The 14,846-nt window shown below is 39.9% G+C and overlaps 3 protein-coding genes, 1 long non-coding RNA gene and 1 other non-coding gene across 11 annotated transcripts; 3 read left to right on the top strand and 2 right to left on the bottom strand.

Annotated features, from left to right (window-relative positions):
* The first annotated feature begins 606 nt into the window (after window positions 1-606).
* On the top strand, window positions 607-4,826 carry im:7138535 (uncharacterized protein LOC797998 homolog). Its single transcript, XM_037268718.1, has 8 exons — window positions 607-761; window positions 924-1,030; window positions 2,353-2,478; window positions 2,610-2,860; window positions 2,938-3,018; window positions 3,122-3,238; window positions 4,168-4,314; window positions 4,398-4,826. Exons 1-8 carry the CDS (start codon window positions 718-720, stop codon window positions 4,548-4,550), a joined length of 1,026 nt encoding a protein of 341 aa, XP_037124613.1. The 5' UTR covers window positions 607-717; the 3' UTR covers window positions 4,551-4,826.
* A 164-nt stretch (window positions 4,827-4,990) lies between these two features.
* chchd2 (coiled-coil-helix-coiled-coil-helix domain containing 2) lies at window positions 4,991-7,241 on the top strand. The gene is made up of 4 exons (XM_037268734.1): window positions 4,991-5,177; window positions 5,675-5,915; window positions 6,135-6,309; window positions 6,961-7,241. Exons 1-4 carry the CDS (start codon window positions 5,128-5,130, stop codon window positions 6,969-6,971), a joined length of 477 nt encoding a protein of 158 aa, XP_037124629.1. The 5' UTR covers window positions 4,991-5,127; the 3' UTR covers window positions 6,972-7,241.
* A 663-nt stretch (window positions 7,242-7,904) lies between these two features.
* Window positions 7,905-12,761, top strand: LOC119133064 (phosphorylase b kinase gamma catalytic chain, skeletal muscle/heart isoform-like). 6 transcript variants are annotated; one of them, XM_037268717.1, is made up of 11 exons: window positions 7,911-8,048; window positions 8,550-8,653; window positions 8,972-9,076; window positions 9,737-9,915; window positions 10,094-10,148; window positions 10,265-10,330; window positions 10,419-10,582; window positions 11,165-11,255; window positions 11,470-11,623; window positions 11,710-11,835; window positions 12,035-12,761. In XM_037268717.1, the coding sequence occupies exons 3-11, from the start codon at window positions 8,994-8,996 to the stop codon at window positions 12,299-12,301; spliced, it is 1,185 nt and encodes a 394-aa protein (XP_037124612.1). In that variant the 5' UTR covers window positions 7,911-8,048; window positions 8,550-8,653; window positions 8,972-8,993; the 3' UTR covers window positions 12,302-12,761. The 6 variants fall into 6 exon arrangements, with proteins under 6 accessions (XP_037124608.1, XP_037124612.1, XP_037124611.1 ...); XM_037268716.1 differs by having other exon boundaries at window positions 8,939-9,076; XM_037268712.1 differs by having other exon boundaries at window positions 8,550-8,658.
* A 401-nt stretch (window positions 12,762-13,162) lies between these two features.
* Window positions 13,163-14,786, bottom strand: LOC119133077. Of its 2 annotated transcripts, none has more exons than XR_005100042.1 (3): window positions 14,673-14,786; window positions 14,056-14,130; window positions 13,163-13,658 (listed from the first exon to the last, which is right to left on the bottom strand). It is a non-coding gene; the product is annotated as an uncharacterized LOC119133077 (long non-coding RNA). The 2 variants fall into 2 exon arrangements; XR_005100041.1 differs by having other exon boundaries at window positions 13,163-13,602.
* Window positions 14,251-14,382, bottom strand: LOC119133121. The gene has a single exon (XR_005100056.1). It is a non-coding gene; the product is annotated as a small nucleolar RNA SNORA15 (small nucleolar RNA).
* Window positions 14,787-14,846: the final 60 nt, after the last annotated feature.

Raw genomic sequence — 14,846 nt, 5'->3', positions numbered from 1 at the left:
GGGAAATAAAAGGCAGCGCATCCTGACGCATTGCACAGCTTTGTTGTCTCTGGGACTAAAGCATCATCACATATGGTGCTGAGGTCCAGCAGGGAGCGAGCAAACGCGTACTCACAGTTGAGTGCAGCGTGGCTCCTTTTGCTACCATTGTCTTAACTGCGTCTGATGTGTATTTATTGTGCTTTGGTGGAAAGGATGTATGTTGTATAGTGAGCAGGGTGGTGCAAAAGAAGTTATGCGGTATCTTTTGTTTTTGGAATTTATTATTAATCTCTTAAACCATATGTGCAAAAGTAGGTATACAGATATAAAAAGTAACTAGAAAAGATCTTTTTAAAATAAATACAAACTACAAAAACAACATTAAGAAAGTTGTTTTTTAATAAAACGAAGAAACAGAACTTTTGCACTGCCTATGTATGTGTTTACAGTAACTGTGTTAAGATGATAATGAATTTTGTATGTATTGTATGTAAAGATTTACAAGGACTCCTTGGTTTACGACATGCAAGAATTCAAAGTTACGACGTATCTTTCGGAACTTTCCTCTTCTTCCTGTCAGTTCACTCTCCGGGCAGCAGGTGGCAATGTGTGAGCAGCTTGTTATTAATCTCCTTAAAATCAGGAAGTCAGAGAGCAAAACATACTTCAACGCCTGCTTGCAAGTGACAACTGCATGATTCAGTTCTCAGCTTGTATCAAAGCGTGTCAGTAAAAATGGAGAGGAGTGTTGGGAGCATTTCTGCAATTAAATCGTTAGGGTAAGTAATAGTTGTGTTTTCTGAGGTGTCACTGAACTCCACATATCGTGCAACGTGTACACAAAGGCGCAACACAAGCTTGGTTTAATGTGTTTCATGTTTTATGATATTCTAGTGAATAGCATTTAAACTTCTTATATCCTCTCGTTATTCACTGCTCAGGTACCAGGATGGTTGCTGTTTGTCGAGGTGTACATGTGATGAACTTCCATGCCCACTGTTAAATTGGCTTACGTCCCAGCTGAAGTGTCTGTGCCCGGAGCTTCAAGGTATAAAGTACAATGAAACACAATTTAACCACTTAAAACGTTGGTGTACGAGGCTTGATTGCTCATCAAAACCCAGGAAGAGATTTCTTTCCTAAAATTGAATGTAACAATATTGTAAGCCATTGTAACATTATGCAGTGTCATCATCAGCCCTGGACTTAAAGGAAAAGTTGAGTCAGAACTTGCCTTTGAAATAATATTTTCAATGCCGCCACACAAGTCTAAACACACATTTTGATCACTATTGCAATTTTTAAGAATACAAATTAAGGAGTAAAATGTACCCACTTTGATCCATCTCCTGAGGCAGCCATTTGGCCACCTGCTGTCGACTGAAAATGATTTTAAAAAGATTGAAAGTGCATAAAATTGTACATACTAAATGTTTTAAAACGAATTTTATTGGAGGTGTCGGGATGGAAACACAAACTTGTGACCTCGGAGAAGGACTGATTCAGATATCCTCAATCTCTTCAACAAAAATGTATTACCGGACGATAAACCGCACTTGAATATAATATGCACCAGCTAAAATTAGGGGAAAATCCTGTTTTGTTCATACATAAACCGCACTGGACTATAAACCGCAGGTGTTTTAATGTTTAATTTTCCACATACAAGAGAATATGTTATTTGTTTATTTATTGTTTATTCATCACTCTTATTTATTCACTGTTTGTGCCTTCTTGTTTATATTTTTTTGTGTTGTTTACTTGTATGTATATTGTGTACTGTGTCTTGTCACCGTGGGATAGTGGGAACGTAATTTCGATTTCTTTGTGTGTCTTGGCAAGTGAAGAAATTGACAATAAAGCAGACTTTGACTTTTGACTTTGATATGCACATATCATAAAAATCATGAAAAATCCATAGATAAGATGCACTGGGCTATAAGCCGCTGGGTTCAAAGCTTTTGCAAAAAGTAGCGGTTTATAGTCCGGAAAATATGGTACTTTAAAAGTAGATAAATGTGTGGTGCTCAATTTAAAAAAACAAAGCATAAATATGCGCCATTCAAACATTTAACTCACTAATTATTTCACGTTACCACTAGAGGAAGCCCTTGTGCTACTAGTGGCAAAAATAATGCTATTATGCCACACTTCTATTGCAATGAGTTACAGTTCAAAGGTTGTATTCATTGAAGTGACGTGAGGCTGCTAATCATTTAGCAAATGTTGTATTTATATGGAAATAGTAAATTATGACTTTGGTGTTTACACACATTTCCCACAATCTAGAAGTCATATTACTACAAGTTTAAGATTTTGATTTGTCAACACCGAAATGTGCTCAGTCAAATTGTTGTTTTAATTTTGCAGACCCCGGTGGAAGAGGTAGCGTCTTGCTAGTGAGAGAGCTAAGAAATATTCTGTCCAATTTAAATTCTCCTCTCACTGGACTGAACTCAGAGACTCTGGAGCCTTCTGTCCTCTACAAAATCACTGGTGAGAAACAATAATAAGGGGCTTTTATGTTTAATGTGCTGTTTGAAGTACCCATGAGGTTTGTATATACCATGCCCCAAAAGCCTTACATGATGTCAGGAAACTCTAAATTGTTGCTTAAACCTCCACAGAGTTCCTTGTGTCAGAATTGCAAGCAGCACACATAATCAAGTATAAAGAGCTGCAGTCTGAGGATACAGCTGCTGGAGAAGAAGCCGCAAAAGAGCAGAGAGTGGAGGAAATGAACGTGGTTTGTCAGGAACACGAAGACAATGATGCAAACAATAACCAAAGGATGGCCGAGATACAGGCAGAGTGGACGTTACTGCTTCACGCGCTTAACATGGATACATCCTCTCAATATCCCGATGTGCTGCAAGAGGTGAGCTGGTTTGCTGAGAGCCTGCGTTATGTAATGTATTACACACTGAAACTAAATATAATAAAAATACAATGCAGGTGGAGTCAAGGATTGCTTGTCTTCCCGGTGAAGCCATGACAAAGTCTCTGTTACAAGCCAGCCTCACGACAGAGCAATGGGTGGGCTTTTATACATTCCCTAGTTTATGCCACTTGAGTTCAGTAAATATTCTCTGTAATTGCACTTTTATTTAAAAATATACCTAATCTCTTGTTTCCATAGAGACAGTTGGCAAAATTAAATCGAGTTCTGTCCGACGACTATGGCCGTCGACAGCAAATGATGATCAAACGCTTTCAGGTTTCACTCGAGTCATTTGCATGGGGAGAAAAACAAAAGGTAAGAATGTCTAAGCACAACTAACTGTGTGTTGTTACAATTTGTTTGTCCTCACTTGCGAGCAAAAGTATGAGGGAGGAGTACTAGGTGGTGGCAGCAAACTTAATAGCAGGCGGCTGTTTGGCAGATGGTAAACAATTATTTTAAAAAAATACTTAAGTTCTTGCTTAAAGTTCTTATTTGCCGCTCCCAGTTGCAGTTTACACCGCAACTTCAAAAGGCATAACATAGTCAAAAGTATTATTTGTAACACAACAAAGCATAATAGCAATTCCTCTTCTGGTTACTGTCTGAGGATCATAAACGTAGTGTGCTGTAAGTGGTATGAATACATTACATAATAAGACCAATAACAAAGTGCAGTGTTAGCTGCTTTCATGTTATCTTTACAAACAGGATGTAAAATAGTGTTGTTGTTCCTAGTGGTCTCAGTGTTATAGTACAATGGCCTGCTTACCCCACACAATATGCAAGTGTATTTTTAGTGAGGAGGGCATCCCGTGTTAACACCGGCTCTTTCTTCATTTGTGCAACGAACTCGTGGGTCGTTAGAATCGGCATATGCTGATCAGTATAGCGCCCCTAGCTAGGTGGCAAGAAAATGTCCTGCCCTCCAAATGGCCAATTTGTTGCTTGAAAATGTACCGTAACCCTCCTCTCACTGAGTATTTTGTTGGACAATAAAAAATAAAAAAACACTGGAACAAATATAACATTGAACCATTCGTCCAAAATATTTGTCACCTGTCATTGTTTTAAATTGATCCCACTGTGCATTGTCACCCATGACCCTAGTTAGGGCCAGTGCTATAGAGAATGGATGGAGGGATTGTTTGATGAGCTCCTGAGAGATACACAAACATCCGATATCAGTGCAAATAACAATAGAGTCTTTCTATCTGATGACAGTATCTCTCTTTCATTCACAGGAGCGTAGTGAAGCAATCGCCTCAGTCCCTCCCTTTTCATCCATCGCAGTTTCATCTAAAGTGTCCCTCCCACTTCTACTGGCTACCAGAGAAGATCAATCCTGCATTGAGCCAATCAAAGCTGGTCCCAGTACAAAGGTCCACAAGGTAAAACACTAAACTATGAAGTCTGATTTTGTTTCATTGTAAATGAACCTTCATGGTACAGATAAGTCTTTTCTGGTGACTAGACAATGATGGGCCATGTACCGGACAGAGGAGGACGTCCAGGGGAAATGGAGGCACCTATGCCAACCTGGGCAGAGCGAAGATCGGGAAATACTGGTGAACGCCGTCAGTGGCCCAAGAATTCAAATAAAAAGAGGAAGGGAAAAAGGGATTAACATGCGCCCCTCTTTAGCGTTACTAACTTTTTTCAGAGAAAAAAAAAACATTAAAATTAAATCATTATATTGAATTCTAAGTTATAGTACAGATTTTGTACTTTATTTTTTTAAATGAGGTTGTCATTTCCTATTGTGTGCAGGTATATGAGCCGATATGCGTTGTAATCTTTTTTTTCGGACGGATTTAAATACAATTGATTTTGTATTCAATTTTCACACATGCAGATATTAAAGGTGAATTAAAAGTTTGACGTTTGTCGACGTTTATCTTAACAAATATGAGTTTGACTTGCAAGATGATTACGTTACAAACGAAAAAATATATATAAATGCATGAATTACTTATCCAAACTTAGAAAATTAATAATAATAATAATAAGAAACATTGTTGAAAGTGACCTTGTTTTCTAACTGACCGGAAGTTACACGGGAGATAAATGATGTAACACAGAAAGTTCCGGAACGGCTAAAGGTCGCTAGATTAAAGCGTTTAGCTCAAGACGAGTAGCGACGTTATACCTGAAACTTTCCGATAACAGCACATTTTGAAGAATAACTTGTGTAATTTGACACCATGCCGAGAGGAAGCAGAAGCCGAACATCGAGAATGCCTTCTCCAGCAAGGTAACGTTGAAAAACTGCGTATTTGAATTGTGATAGCGTCGTGTGCTAACGTGTCCTCGGACTGCATGTGGGACTTAGCCAACCAAAGACATTTGCTTAACACAAAGTAGATCAATTAGGGTTACAGGTTTAAATTTTAGAGTTCTGTGTCACTATTTTGTGAGATCTGGTACGCGTGGTTAATTCAAACGTCTTTCATCAAGGTCATGCTGTTGAGCAGAATATATAACCGAATCGTGACGCTGTTTAAATAGTGAAACATAACCATTTCCGCTAGTTTACACTCTGTTCATATTATAGAGTATTCTAATTGGCAAAATTGTCAACTTGCTTTGTGAAAAAACTGTGCGTTACGGTTCAAGTGACCCTGTTGAGTTGTTTTGCGTGCATTACAGATGTTATGCACAGTCTACCTTTTGTTAATCACCAAGTCAGTTGTTGATACACTAAACAGTTATGGTGCCATTGTTTGACCTTTTCTGTCAATGTCTTTACAGTCGGGCACCACCACCGCCACCCCCTCCTTCCCGTGCTCCTGTACCGATGCACGCGCCTCCGGCCGCCATGGCTGCTCCAGCGGCAGCGCCCAGGCAGCCCGGTATGTTTGCCCAGATGGCGACAACTGCTGCCGGGGTAGCGGTAGGTTCTGCGGTCGGACACACCCTCGGCCATGCAATGACAGGAGCCTTCAGCGGGGGTAGTAGCTCTGAGCCTGCGCGGCCTGATGTCACATACCAGGTAAATAAACATCACTTTATTCATTCATAGATGAACTAAGGGGCAGAGTAATTTGTGGTGTAGGTTCATCGCAAGTGTATTATTTTTGTAAAGACTTTTGTATTCTTTAAGATGACTCAAGTAATTTTCTTATTTGTCAAATTACCCCTACTATTTATCACTCAGATACATGCTCTTGAATGGTTGTAATCTTCTGCCTTGTGTTTGTGTGTGTGTTAGGAGCCCCATCAGGCCCAGCCATATCAAACACAGTCCCCGTACCAGCAGCAGAATACCGCACAGCAAGCATGTTCCTATGAGCTCAAGCAGTTTATTGACTGCGCTCAATCCCAAAGCGATTATAAACTCTGCGAGGGCTTCAGCGAGGTGCTCAAACAATGCAAGTTTGCGAATGGTAAGTATGGAGGCTACAACATTAGATTGCATAAGGAAAAATAGCTTATGAGGGTCTGCATTTTACAAACTTTGCATACACTTTTCAGATAATGCACCACCGCTCCCAGATAATTCAAGAAATGATCAATTCTTAGTTATTCACGTTTAGTGTCTTTTGTTTGCACTGGAATAACCAGAATAAAAACAATGATAGAACAGCAAATTTGACTTTTAACACAGAACTCCCAAAATGGACTGGACAAAATTATTGGCACCTTATCAAAACTAAGAAATACTAGAGCTGCAAGCATGCCATGCTCGTTTGAGTAGTAATTACACTTCTGTGGCAAGAGATATGATGGTCATTTAGAAATCACGCTTGCAAGCCAGGTAACATGGGGAAAAGGTGCATACTACACGGAGCATAGAGAAACGAAAGAACAGCAAAGAATTGGCAGGGGATCTGAAACCAAAATTGGGAAAACTGACCATTTCAAGGGTCTCCAAAGATCTGAATGGTTCTGTGTCTACTTGTGCAAAACCTCAAGAATTTCACACTTCTACAGCAATTATGATCACTTGGGCAAAAAAGATGTAGTAGAATGTTTTTAATGCTCCACAAAGATTTTGTCTGGTAATTAACTAAAGACTGTTTTTGTTCATCCAACAGGGCTATCTTGAATTGCATCCCGAAACCTTGGAGGGGAGGAGACCGTAGACTCACTAATGCCGGACATCGTAATCTAATTGAGACCTGTTAAATATACATTTATTCTTCTGACAATATCAGTTAATTCAGTCAAAAATCTACAAAAGAGCTAGTAGTCACATGTTGATAAATATTGCTGTTTTGAGTTGATTTTGCTTGCATGTCATTATTCGCAGTGCTGGGTATTCCTCTATTGTAGAAATGAAAATATTAAAGAATTTGGATCATGAAGACAAAAACAAGATTCCAATGATTTGTCTCATAATTTAGGGCATCAACTGCACGCATTTAATGTCACTGGAGTTGAACCCACTGTGCATGGTATCATGCAGCATGGACTCGTCATGCAAACTGGTTAATGGTTTGCCAGTTAACAACCAGACAAGTGGGCAGTAAGTACACTCGGTCGTCACTGCTTGTCTCAAGACACTCAATGAAGGCTTTTTGTGGATACTACTTGTGTGGTATGTGAGGGTGGTGAACCCTACAGGACACAAATATTACCCACATGCATATTTTGTCATGGTTATGCATACAACTTTACAATACATAGACCTGATAAATAAACGGTTGCTACTTTGAGAATTGTCATCACTGGTGTGGGGTGTTGATGTGCAATATGACCCCCGTGATTACTGTAATGCTGCTTCCTCGAATGTAGTAGTACAGGCCTATCAGTTGAGTCTTGTCTAAGTCGGTTATAAACTACTAGGTTGTATTTAAAAAATAAAAAAGTTCTGTATTAAGTTGTACAGTTAAGTCAAATATTTAAGCAAATGGAACAGTATAAAGTCATGTATAGCTAAAGCAATCTCGAAATTGTCAGTGTTTACAACTGTAAGATAAATTGGGACATCTGCTTTTTAACCGGATAGTCTTTAGCGGAAAGAGCTCGCTTTGGAAGCGAGAGTTTATTTTTGGTGTCTTGACATTGGAGCTCCTGTCATGGCAGCGACCTCGCAAAGCAGTGGAAGTGTCCACCGTTCTTCGTACCCTTCCTCTCGATGATGGATAACCTTAAATAGGAGGTCTGCCCAAGCCGGAACACGGTGAGTCGACCCAGTCTTTCGATCCTTTCACTCAAATTTGTCCAAGCGAGTATCGTTTTAAAAAAGACGCAACAATGTTCGAAACCTTAACTAGCACAAGCCTGTTATTTTAAAACATCCGGCTAATATTTGTAGTAAATTAAATCGAAGTTGCTATATGGCGTCCATAATTAAAAAATAACTTTTTCCACCGTCGTCTGACCATGTTAACTATAAAATACAGTGGCATGGTATTGTAGGCAAAACATTACAACTTAACTGGATAATTTGCATCAATTTGTCGTCATTGTGTCATTTATTTTTTTGTTAACCCCTTGATTGCATTAGCTCTACTTATCATGCCTATCAGGACATGCAGCGCTTCTATGTGCTCTGGCGGAGATTGAATTGAAATCATGGCACTATAGAAGGGCAGTAACCGGCGATATTAATGGTTTTCCATTTGGTTGTTTTCTATATACTAAGAAGTGCCCCTCCCATTCAAATACTTTCTGTATTTAGGACGTGTTACTGCGGTACCCGATGAACTACGACGCGTTACACATTCGGGTTACGTCGCTGCCGTAACAAAACTCGTAAACCGAGGGAGGATTTCTGGAAACCCAATAAGGTTTGCCCCGCCTCCGTTTTCTTGTAAATCGGATATTTATTTATCAGCGTGTTTTCCCCCGGCATGCATTACAATATCTGTTGACTCGATCGTCCATTACCTATTATGTCATGTGCTATGTTGTTGTTTATGATTGATTAGCCCAAACAAATTTACCATAGCCCACCAAAGCTGCACTGCAAATTAAAGTCAGGGTTATGTTCCAAAGATTCAAAACAATTTGGGTGTTACAAATTACAAACCACACTTTTATGTGACCTGTCATGACCTTTCACACTAGATTCTCTGTGTATCTTGGACACCTAGTGCATAGCTGTTGTTTCGATCACTCCATCATGACCAAGGAGGAGGAGATTCCAGACTGGGTGGGCGCCCACGAGTTCTATGACAAGTATGAGGCCAAGGAGATACTGGGAAGGTATGTATGTGTAACGTGGGGTATACTGAAAGCAATTTAATCAGAGATTAAAATCTACCAAGGTGTCTGTCCCACCACGTCTGTCTCTAAGGTGTTCCATACATCCCTTGAAGCATGTGAGCAGAGAATGAGAGTTCTAATTGTCATTCCCCTCCATTTCTCAGACAGTGGCTCCCCTTACATAAGAAACGTTGTGTGTTGCGTGTTTTGGTTCTGTGTTCAAAGCTGTTTTGTAGATTGGTCTTACATAGTTTAACAAAAAAAATGGGATGGAGGAAAATATTTACAAAAATGAACCAATGACTCCAAAGTGAATGGAAAAAAAGTGAGGCAGTTGTGAAGTGAGGGTACATTTAAATCTTGCCGCTTGAACAATGAAAATCGCAGACTACACCTTTAATTGAAGATTCAAAATGTACCTTTGGTGTGAATGTTTTTTTTCTACATGTGACCAGTCCAGTTGTATATACCACAATGTTTCTTATTTTTTAAGATGTTGAACAATACTGCAATCCGAGTGGAATTTCAAATACTGCAGTATTTTGCAATTGCAAAGTTAAGCTCGAGTCAGGCGGAACCCCAGGGGTCGTTTTTTATTTTCCATTCAGTGTGTTCCGCTAACGACACATGAATTGAACATCCGAGATATCTTTTCCTCAGGGGAGTGAGCAGCGTCGTGCGTCGCTGCGTGGACAAACGCACGTCTCAGGAGTACGCCGTGAAGATCATCGACATCACCCCCTCGGACCAGACAACCCCACAGGAGATCGAGGAGATCAAGGACTCTACGGTGAAGGAGATTGATATCCTCAAGAAGGTCTGCGGACGGGAGAACATTAGTAAGTCCATATTGAATACACTGACAATGGAGTCCGCCCTCATTTATGGGGGGTGTCGTCCAACCAACGCACTGTCAGTGGCCAATTATCGTAAATGTTGGCATTTGCTCTCCGACTATCAACGGCAACGATATTGAACTTTTTTGACGTTTCCTGTGTTTGATGCACGTCCTTGCAGTACAGCTGAAAGACTGCTATGAATCCCACGTCTTCTTTTTCCTGGTTTTTGACTTGTAAGTATGGACAAACGAGAAATCTTCACTTGCAGCTTTATTGTTCTGAGGTTAATCTGCTTCCAAGAATGTTAATCTATTCTTGTTTTATTTACTTTTTGTCTGCTTCATTCCAGGATGAGAAAGGGTGAACTTTTTGACTACCTCACAGAGAAAGTAACTCTGAGTGAGAAAGAAACAAGGTCACTAAGCAAATTTTGACTTCAACCAGCGTACTGTCAGACCTCAACCATGACAAACTTTCATGAGTGCTTGATGTTTTCGTTGTAGGAACATCATGCGCGCTCTGCTGGAGGTGGTTCACTTCCTCCATGAACAGAACATAGTCCATCGAGATCTCAAACCGGAAAACATCCTTTTGGATGACCAGATGAACATCAAACTCACGGACTTTGGCTTCGCCGTGCAAATCCAATCGGGAGAGAAGCTTAAAGGTCAGAGCTCAACTCCTAAACATTATCAGGTTGTCCCCAAATAGTATGTCCTCATACCTGCAGATATTCGTGGGTGTTTGATCATGATGTTGATATATTGCGTGAACTGACACCAAAACATGAATTCAGTAGACACTTTAATTGACTGTGTTTGCGCTCTTTAAGAAATGGGACAACTTTGCAAAATGTCCCAGCAGCTGTTCAAAATCAGAGCATGGTCTGGTTGCACATTATTAAGTTACAAAGGTTGAGCTGCAACAAGATACTTGGATCTGTCTGTCATTAGATGCAAAGATGCCAAATAGTGATTTGCCTCAACATTGAATAGTCACAAAATCAATAACTAATTTGTTTAGGTTAGATTGTTTAACTTGCTAGAATCACAGAATCAATCAGAGGAAAGGTCATGGACAGAAGACAACCGATGGGAACACCCTGGCATGATATTGTTATGTTGTGTTATACTGTTATTTTACGTTATGTTTTATGTTATGACAAAACATGAAGCAAACGTGCAATCAATTTGCTCTGTTGCTTAAGTTCAAACTTGTTTTCTCCTAAAACCTTTTTTTTTTCCTGCAGAGGTGTGTGGAACACCTCTGTATCTTGCTCCCGAGATCATCCAGTGCTCCATGGACCCTGGCCAGGGTGGATATGGAACGGCTGTAGACATGTAAGAGTCCCATCACAAAAATCAAAACAGAAAAATGACTTTATAAGGCGCATTTACTGATCATTCTGATGACTGGGCTTGTGGTGGCCTTTAATGCCCTTGCTCTACATCTTTAAGCCGTCTAATTCACAAGCACTCTTGTAAGTGATACGACAGCTCTTGCTATCTCAAATACACTCTGCCATGGTGTTTGCTCTCTGGTTTATACGTGCAGATGGAGTGCAGGTGTGATCATGTATACACTGCTGGCTGGCTCGCCACCATTCTGGCACAGGAAACAGATGCTGATGCTGCGTATGATCTTAAAGGGAGATTACAGCTTCTCATCCCCTGAATGGGATGACCGCTCCGACACTGTCAAAGATTTGGTCAGCCACTTTCTTGGTTTATCTCATCTGTTCTATATGTAAATTGCCCTACAGTAAAACGTACACTCCTTTTGCCATTTTATCAGATTTCTCGGATGCTCGTAGTGGACCCCAGGCAGCGTTACACCGCCGTCGATGTGCTCAACCATTCGTTCTTCTCCCAGTATGTGGTAGACGAAGTCCGACAATTGAGCCCGTACAGAAAATTCAAGGTAAGGTCTTGTCACGAACATGAAATGTTCAAAGAAACAAACTGTCAAATGGTCCATTAACTTTTAACAGCATCAGTACAGTTACCATGACATGTGATAGGGGCAATAAATGGTGCTTAAATTAAATGCAGTGCTGCTTGATTTATCCCCCCCCAAATGTAGAACACAAGTACCTTAAAGAATGTTACCTTTTCACCAGGTCATTTGCCTCACGGTACTCGCCACCATGCGCATATACTGCAGCTACCGCAGAGCCAAACCAGTTACTAAGGAGGTGATAAAAAGTGACCCGTATGCGGTCAAGCCCATTCGCAAGCTTATCGACGCATGTGCCTTCAAGATCTACGGCCATTGGGTCAAGAAGGGCCAGACGCAGAACAGAGCGGCACTTTTCGAGAACACTCCCAAGGCTATCCTGCTGTCCATAGCGGCAGAGGCGGATGAGCCAGTGCAGCACATCTTGTAATAAGTGAAGGTCAACAATATAAATATTGATACAGTTTCTTGATCAAATCGAATTCACTTCATTCACCACGTCCTTATTTCTCTATTAACGCTGCTGTGTAAGACAAAATACCTTTTGTACAGAAACAGCACCACCTGCTGGATCTAGTTAGAAACTGCACCATGCCGTGAGTGTAGTCAACAGCAGTTTATTTTGATGTGGTTTACAACATTTATTGTAAAAACAATGTTAGCCAATCATATAATGAAAATGCTGGATTTGTTTAGGTGTTCACTCTGGGTCTTTATGATAAAATGAGCCAACCTTTGCCATCAACGCATTGTCTAATGTGGATTTCATACCACATGCCATGATATCATTTTGCTTACCATTATCATGTGATACCGTTTGAAATGCAGCTGCTTTTCAAAGTGAAAATTATTTAACGTTTTAATAATAAACAGAACTTTTAGTTGCTTATCATTGTGCCATGTTTTATTCAATCAATAAAATCACTTTGGTAGTTATTAAAGAATTGTCAAAATATGGAGTTATGAATCGCAAAGCCCCCAACATACACTTAGAGACACTTATGTAGCTGAGTCACCACCCCAAAAATGTCACTCAAGCTCATAACCGCATGTTCTGAAACTTTAAAAATAACGCAAAACATACTGTACTCTAAACTGCTGTTTTTTACCTTTGTACTGAAGCTACTGGTACTCTAAATATATTTTAAAGTATCAAGTACTCCCAAGGGAAGGAGCAATTTGAGAACCACTGGATATTGTTTCATGTTAATGACTGGAACATAAGTTGATGAACCAGTTTTAGAACATTTTAATATTTAAAGAAATGAAAACCACACAATGAACAACAACCACAGTGTTAAACTTTATTGGTTAGTACAAGGGTAGAAACTGTAGAAAACAAGACAAGAGACCAATACTATTCTACAACATTTGATGCATTGACTCTCCTGGATGAAGGCTCTTTGCCCTCTGTTGACACTATTGTCTTTTGTTTCGACTTTTTTTTCTTCTCCCAAACGCATGTATTTACCTGTAATTACTGCATGCAATTCTTCTTTTGATTGAGAAGCACTTTTTTAGACACGCAAAGAGTTGGCCTATCTAGCTATGAGCATAGAGGTATGTATTTGATTTCAAGGTGAGGCTGAAAACCTTTGGCACGTCCCTCGTATAATTGGGTACAACAAATTATATTTGTAACAACTTGAGCACACCTATGTCTTTCGTCCTCCTGTTGGAATGACACCTCGACCAACAGCACAAAAGCCAGTACATCAGAACTCACCCACACTGTTAAAAAAAAAAAAAAAAAAAGGGGGGGGGGGGGGTCACATCACTCTGAAGCCCTGTTGAAAGAAAAAAAATAAATCATGTATTCAAGTTCACTATTGCGGAACATGTGGACATAGTTTGCATTAAGGGGAATAATGTTCACAAGGTCACCGATGTCACAGACCATTTTAAATGGAAAAACTAATCACTACAGTATGTGTGCTCATTTCTATATTTCTGGATGAAGCTGAAGAGCGTTCACCCGTGATTACAAGAAATGAGGCAATCCTCTTGCATGGTGTCTGACTGTGTCCACCACAGAGTTGGAACAGAATTCTGCCATGCAGTCTCAGGTTTTTCTCCCACTAACAATAATTATGCCACATTTCTGTCTGAATCTTATTGTTGATATCGTATTTGTCATTCATTAGATGCTATTGTACTGGATGACAGTAGATTGTGAAAGTGCACCTCATTTTGTGGCCCAGAAGATGAAATGCTTGCGTGGCATGGTCTTCGGCTCGGAAGTCAATATTTAATGATTTCCTGTGGAAAACGAAAAAATTTCATCATATTGATATTAGTCAGAAATAATGTTCTACTCAATAACACAGCAAATGTTTATTAGCCAAATCCTTGAAATGTTCACCTTTAGTTTGGTAAGCAAATGTTAATCACCGACAGCAGAATGAGTTGAGGGATTGCTCATTCATTGTAAAGTCTGTGTGAAAATTGTTTATTTCGCATGGTGTCTGACTGAGTTTACTACTTCAAGAGTAAATCAGAATTCGGCCATGCATTCAAACACGTGTTTCCAGGAATGTTACCAGTTAAACAAAAACTTCACAAGTTAAATGTCCAGTAATTCCATTAACATTTCAGATGATCTTTTTTCCCTTAGTAGATAATACAGTTGTTTATTTGCATTAGTACTTGAATCAGAAGCTCGAAGTACATTACACAAAGAAATGCTAACAGGCTAAAGCTAATTCAAGGCAATTTATAACCTATATAGCCAGGAGTTACCGCTCACTTTTCTATTAGAAATACACATTCTTCCACTCTTTCAATGTTCAGGGAACACAAACCTCAAAAGGAAACCATTTCAATTGAGGGAAGTTTGTTTCCGCAGTGCTTTTCGTTGTCGCGATGTCCTTGCTTCTTGTTGGTTCAGCATTTCTGAGCTCAGGGGCAGGCCGTCTGATCTGCTGTAGGGGCGGGATCATTGCAACGGGAGCCCTGATTGGTCATACCTGCTGACG

The sequence above is a fragment of the Syngnathus acus genome, chromosome 13 (assembly GCF_901709675.1).
Source record: "Syngnathus acus chromosome 13, fSynAcu1.2, whole genome shotgun sequence".
In the NCBI taxonomy this organism is placed as follows: Eukaryota; Metazoa; Chordata; class Actinopteri; order Syngnathiformes; family Syngnathidae; genus Syngnathus; species Syngnathus acus.
Note: the sequence above shows the minus strand (reverse complement) of the source record. Positions and strands in the feature narration are given on the sequence as shown.

Bases quoted from the DNA above. Each gene is read 5' to 3' on its own strand.
- im:7138535 (XM_037268718.1), top strand. From the start codon at position 718: ATGGAGAGGAGTGTTGGGAGCATTTCTGCAATTAAATCGTTAGG. The intron at 762-923 runs GTAAGTAATAGT...TTCACTGCTCAG, and splicing joins TCTGCAATTAAATCGTTAGG to GTACCAGGATGGTTGCTGTT. The intron at 3,239-4,167 runs GTAAGAATGTCT...TTTCATTCACAG, and splicing joins CATGGGGAGAAAAACAAAAG to GAGCGTAGTGAAGCAATCGC.
- chchd2 (XM_037268734.1), top strand. From the start codon at position 5,128: ATGCCGAGAGGAAGCAGAAGCCGAACATCGAGAATGCCTTCTCCAGCA. The intron at 5,178-5,674 runs GTAACGTTGAAA...ATGTCTTTACAG, and splicing joins AGAATGCCTTCTCCAGCAAG to TCGGGCACCACCACCGCCAC. The intron at 5,916-6,134 runs GTAAATAAACAT...TGTGTGTGTTAG, and splicing joins GGCCTGATGTCACATACCAG to GAGCCCCATCAGGCCCAGCC.
- LOC119133064 (XM_037268713.1), top strand. From the start codon at position 8,994: ATGACCAAGGAGGAGGAGATTCCAGACTGGGTGGGCGCCCACGAGTTC. The intron at 11,256-11,469 runs GTAAGAGTCCCA...TTATACGTGCAG, and splicing joins TATGGAACGGCTGTAGACAT to ATGGAGTGCAGGTGTGATCA. The intron at 11,624-11,709 runs GTCAGCCACTTT...CCATTTTATCAG, and splicing joins CCGACACTGTCAAAGATTTG to ATTTCTCGGATGCTCGTAGT.